General features: G+C 42.4%; 1 protein-coding gene across 1 annotated transcript; it reads left to right on the top strand.

Moving 5' to 3' along the window:
* Positions 1-4264: 4264 nt before the first annotated feature.
* Positions 4265-4711, top strand: LOC115666486 (B3 domain-containing protein At2g33720-like). The gene has a single exon (XM_030588202.2). It carries the CDS (start codon positions 4265-4267, stop codon positions 4697-4699), a length of 435 nt encoding a protein of 144 aa, XP_030444062.1. The 3' UTR covers positions 4700-4711.
* The last annotated feature ends 957 nt before the right edge of the window (positions 4712-5668 follow it).

Raw genomic sequence — 5668 nt, 5'->3', positions numbered from 1 at the left:
ATTTACATAATTTTGACCAAAAAATTGGCACAATGAAAATGTTTAAGACTAAACTGGCTGTCGTATAATAGGTTTAGGACTTTTTGGATAATTTTTCCTGATTTTCTAACTAGATATGATCGGTTTCAGAGTGGGTAGATTATTAATTTGGAACCTAGAACCTACCATGTCAGAACCGGTTCCTGATTTTTAGAAAGGGAACCGAATCGATCGACCCTAAAATCAGTTTGGAACCGAAACGACCAATTCCAGAATCGATACGAGAACAGGCCTACCTTCTTCTTCTTCTTCTTCTTTTTGTTTTCTGTGTTTTTTTTTTTCGAAATGAACCGAGTTCCTTCGTGCCCAAGAAAAGCTTCCGTTTAGGCGTGATGGGGAAGATATGCTGATATGAGTTCAATAACAAGGATTTTAACTGAAACCGTAATCGTTTAACCAGTGGATGGTTAATCGCAGACTCCTACCCAGCTCGGAGACGGGCGGTTAAAGGGTGCGCTCGACACAAATCGTTTAACCAGTGGACTTTATCTTGTTCTTCCCCCACAAAGTGATAAGTTGAGCTTCTTTAATGTTGGTCCTCTTTAGTCAAACGGCTCGCGTCGGTTACCTGGCAAAAGTTTAATGAGAGAAAACTTCTTGACATCCACTATTAACCTCAATAAAGTGCATCACGTTGCTTATTGAGAAAAAGCTCCTTATCATCGACTAATAATAAAATACATCTAATGACGATTCAATTCGAAAAGCAAAAAGCTCACTTTTGTCCCCTTCTCTCCTTCTTTGTGCTGTTTCGCTCTCTCTCCGCCTAGAAATACCTTGGCCACCACGCAACCCAACCCGCACGCTCTCCGCGCACCCCGTGGCAGCTCCTTAAATGCACTGGTTGAAGAGTTAGAGAGATTGAACCATCATTAGATGAGCGTGCGTAAATGTTCTCTCTAACTCTTCAATAAAGCGCACCCCGTGGCAGCTCCTTAAATCAGTGCATTAAGCATTATTTATTATTAAAAGAATTCTACTTTTCCTAGAAAGCCGGGCCGGGGGGAGGGGGGATTGCTTCTTTCCATGTCACGTCGTAATTCGTAAGATGCACGCGGGGGCCCCGGAAATGTTCTCTCTAACTCTTCAACTGGAAATGTCACGTTTGAAGAGTTAGAGAGAACATTTCCGGGGTCCCCGCGTGCATCCTCCGCATTACAACGTGACATGGAAAGAAGCAATCCCCCCGGTCCCAGCTTTCTAGGAAAAGTAGAATTCTTTTAATAATTAAATAATGCTTAATGACTACCCAAACATGAGCAGTACGCATGCCGATTTTGTGTGGAAAAAATTTGTCCACCAATTTTGTTGGATCTTACGTTAGTCCAAAATCATTAAAGTGAACGCCGATCATTCGATATAAAAAATATTTTGAATACAACACATATATTGTCCTCTTAATATCGACGCTGGTGACACCTGAATTTTTCAAACGGTCAAGGTTTGAAAATTCGAGATTCTTAATTCCTGATCATGACGAGTTTCTTTTATTGATCCAAAAATTAGATTGGTGTCGTTAATATCTCAATTGTGTAATGAATGTCAATTTAGCAAAGGCGTGCAGAATTAGGCCTTGGATTTCACATTTTAAAAAAAAAAATAAAAAAATTATTACTATTTTGTCAAGTTTTTAATATTATTTTAGACATTTGATTTAGGGATAAGTACCTCGAATTTGATTATCAAACAAATTTCTATCGCAAGAGCCGATCCAGCATTTGGAGCACGACACTGGCACCGTAGGATGTGAATTACTTGAAGCTCACCCCCTTTGAGATCCCGCCACTTGGGGCAGCTACGCGAACCCTAGATGGAACTAGGTTATTTTGTTTTGGAAGAACCAAAAAAAACACAGGGCGTTGGCGGCTAAAGTAAGAAGAAAAAGGGCACACATTAAAAAAAAATAAAAGGCAAAAGGGGGGAATCTTCCCTCGCTCTCGCTCGATCTCGCAGACCCCACCCCACATCCTTCACCTCGCCCGACCAGTCAACACCACCGTCGCTGTCCGACGACCTCCGGCTGGCGGCGTCCATCTGAATGACCAGTGAAATACCGATTTTTGTGCATCCTTAAGGTCGGTCAGCTTTTCTTTTTTTTTTGGTAACCCAGGGGATCCCGCACGGCTGACAGCCGGGGAGTAAACCCTGGGGGCGACACGTGCTAGCCACCACACACGTGCCACCGGTTAAGTCACCCTGCGGCGCCTGGGATTCGAACACTCAACCTTTTGCGAGAGGAAGAGTGCGCGCTCCAGCAGCGCCACCCAGGCGGGTGGTTAAGGTCGGTCAGTTTTTGTGCTTATTGTTTAAGGCTTTTCATTTTTAAAACGGATTTCCATTTGAATGACCAGTGAAATACTACACTCGTGTTAAGAAAAAAAAAGCAAAAGTTTTTTTGTATGAAAAGGAAGGAAAAACTTTGCAAAATTAATTCGCTTTAGGAAATTGATTTAAATGGTTATTGCATTACATGACAATTTGAAAGTCACATTTCTGTTCATTATTGTTTCTGTAAAAACTGTTTCGGATGCCAAATATGAACGATTTTATTGTTCCAGAATGTATCTTAATTTTATGGCCAAGTTACATTGGAAGAACCTCTTAGATCTTTCATGTACCGGATCTCTCATATATGCCTTATGGACTTTATAACTAATATCGTATCTACTTCAATTTTCTACAATTAAAACGGCAACAAGAGGCTTTTTGGCATTGGTAACCGTAAAAAATCTGCTGATTAAAAAAAAAAGAAGAACCGTGACTTCTTTTTCTACGTAATATGTTGGTAATTTATCAAGATTCTTATAAAAGTACCAATTCTTTCATAGTTTGCAAATTACCGATTTTTGTACTAACTTGGTCTTTTATTTGCATGGCTCACTAACATTTCGAGTTTACTAATTCTAACATGAAATTTTCAACCTAAATTAGAGTAACTTACCAACTTTTGTCAATTAAATTATCAACTTGTTTTGAATTACCAACTTTAAGTTGAGTTGCCAACATTTAATCGTTCATTTTTAATTGACTAAATTGTCTATTTAGTTATTAACTTTTTTTCCTTGATCAGCTATACCTTAAATTTACTAAGTCCTTTCATAGATCACCGGCCCAAGTTAGCATGAGTCATCAACAGTTCTAATTTTATGTTATCAAACCTCATTTTTAGTTTAGATATTACTACGTCATTCTGTTACTATCTAGTTTTGGGTTATCAACCCTCATTCGGAGTACTCATCAACATCTTTTTTGTTTTTTTAATACACCAACTTTTCATATTGTTTGCAAAATTTTTATCTTTCTTAGCAACGCTTTAAATTTACCAACTCGACATTACAAAAAAAGTTCCATTGATGATATTGCATAAATAAAAAAAGTTGAATGAGGATCTCTGGTGCCTATTCATTTCAAAACCCGCTAGTAACTAAATTGAACAGCTAACTCATTTAGCAGTAGCGTTATAGTAGAAGTCATGAGTTTTCCAAAAGAGGAAACCTGTCGACTTGAAAGCGCCCAAGAAAGCACGTGAGTTTGCATGTGGTCCTACAAAGTACCGACGGCCAACGTCAAGACCTCCCGAAGCATGAATTGACGTGTTATCGGAGTTCAAAAGCAATAGTTTATTAAGAAAAAAAATCCACAACTAATAGTTATCGCAACGGGAAAAAGCTGCAGAGCTCGTTTTACCAGGGAAGCTTCCGGTGCGATTTGGAGCTCGTCATTCTCTCTCTACCCTTTCTTCTTTCTACTCTCTTTCCCTTTCCCAGGGAGACAGGAACACCACCGCTTTTTGTTTCTCATGCGCTTCAGACTCGACGACTTGCACTCCCTCTGTCTCTCCTCCCCTCCCCTCCCGTCTCGGCTATAAAAACGAGTACTCTCCCACCATAGCTGTGGCAATGATAGGATCAATCTCAGATCGGGAGTTGCAGAGAGCCCTCCGTCGACTGAAGGGTTCACTTTTGGTGAATACCAGAAGCAAGTTCAAGAGGACGTCGAAAGAACCGGCCGTAAAGTTGGTTGGTCTTCTTCCGCATTTCAGGCTAACAAGTAAGTAAACACAGTTCATTCAATTGAAATATCCGAAAGCCATCCTATGGCTACCCCTCCATGGTTTATACTAATCCATAATTCTGAGAACTCCGGGGTCGCCGACTCTGACGAAACCCCCATTGTTTGTGCAGAGAGGAAGAGAGATCATCGCGTAGGGTCGTCCCGAACAAGAATGAGAGACCTGTTCCGAGACGAACGCGAGGGAGAAGAGATGTACCGTGCTGGCGTCTCCACAGAGTTGGAGCTCTACCCGGACCCGTGGAAGATCAAGAAGAAGTTGACGGAAAGCGACCTCGGGCACTCGTCGCGGCTCCTGATCCCGCAGGGCTGCGTGAGGACCCACGTGTTCCCGCAGATGGGCGAGGAGATGGTGAGGCGGGTCGAGAGCAAGGACGGGATGGAGGTCGCCGTGAGGGACGCGGACACAGGCGACGAGTACCGGCTCGCGTTTCGCTACTGGGCGTCGTCGAGGAGCTACGTGCTGAACAAGGGCTGGAGCAAGCTGTTCGTCAAGGGGCGAGGGTTGAAGGTCGGGGACGAGATCGGGATTCTCTGGGACCCGGTCTCTCTCAAGTTCCACTTTAAGGTCCTTCGCAGGGTTGCTTGAGGCACGAGCGATGCGGCGGCTTGAGTTCTCATTAGAAATTTTTTGCGGTAGGATCTTGTTCTCTTTATTTTTCTTCTCTTTTTCTTCTTTTAATGTTGGTTTGTAATGGGTAGGGTGGGATTGGTTTCCATGGGACTTCTTCGCAAGGTTTTCTTCATTAGAAATTTTCGCCATAAGATTTTGTTCTCTTTATTTTTCTTTTCTCTTTTTTAGTGTTGGTTTGTGATAGGCGTGTAAACGGTTGGGGCGTATTTTTTATTTTTTTTATTTTTTTGGTCGAACGGTTGGGGCTTATTGTTATTATTTGTTTGGTCAGAAATATAAACTGTTCATTGTGTTGGGGATTATTTGAGGCCCCGAACTTTGGAGTTTTTCTTGTTCTTCCCACAAAGTGGAAATTTTTTTCTTTTTGGATTTCAACGCAGTGCACAGCGAGGACAATGATCATTCCATGATAACAGCTTCTCTAACGCTGCTCCTTTTTAATCAAACTTCTCGCTCGCGTTGGTTACCGGACGCTGTGCGAAAATACGGGCCAACTCGGCAAGAGCCGAAGCTCCTTCATGACACCTTAGGAGCGAAAGGTTACTATACGTGCCTACCCGTCAATAACCGGCCGAAGCCGAGGGCCTTCAAAAGAGAAATACGGAAATAACTTATGGATCGATCCTTGTACGTAGGATTTCATGAGGGCTGTGTCGGGAAAGTAGAGGAGAAAGCGATTTTAAGGGCCCCCCTACCTCCCCCTCTTGCCCCCCTTCCCCCGCGTGTACGACCCATGGATACCAACCCCATTGCCACCTGACATACAAGGACAAAGGCCGCTTTCGGATACGGAGGATGTTTGCGAGGAGGATTCTTCTAGAAAAAAGTAGAATTCTTTTAATAATTAAATAATGCTTAATGACTGCCCCATCGTCAGCAGTACGCATGCCGATTTTTTGAGGAAAAAATTTGTCCACCAATTTT

This window comes from Syzygium oleosum, unplaced genomic scaffold (genome assembly GCF_021117445.2).
Source record: "Syzygium oleosum isolate NSW1041296 unplaced genomic scaffold, Sole_v2.1 Sole_v2.14, whole genome shotgun sequence".
NCBI lineage: Eukaryota > Viridiplantae > Streptophyta > Magnoliopsida > Myrtales > Myrtaceae > Syzygium > Syzygium oleosum.
The sequence above is the reverse complement of the archived record's forward strand: the minus strand, read 5'-3'. Positions and strand labels throughout refer to the sequence as shown.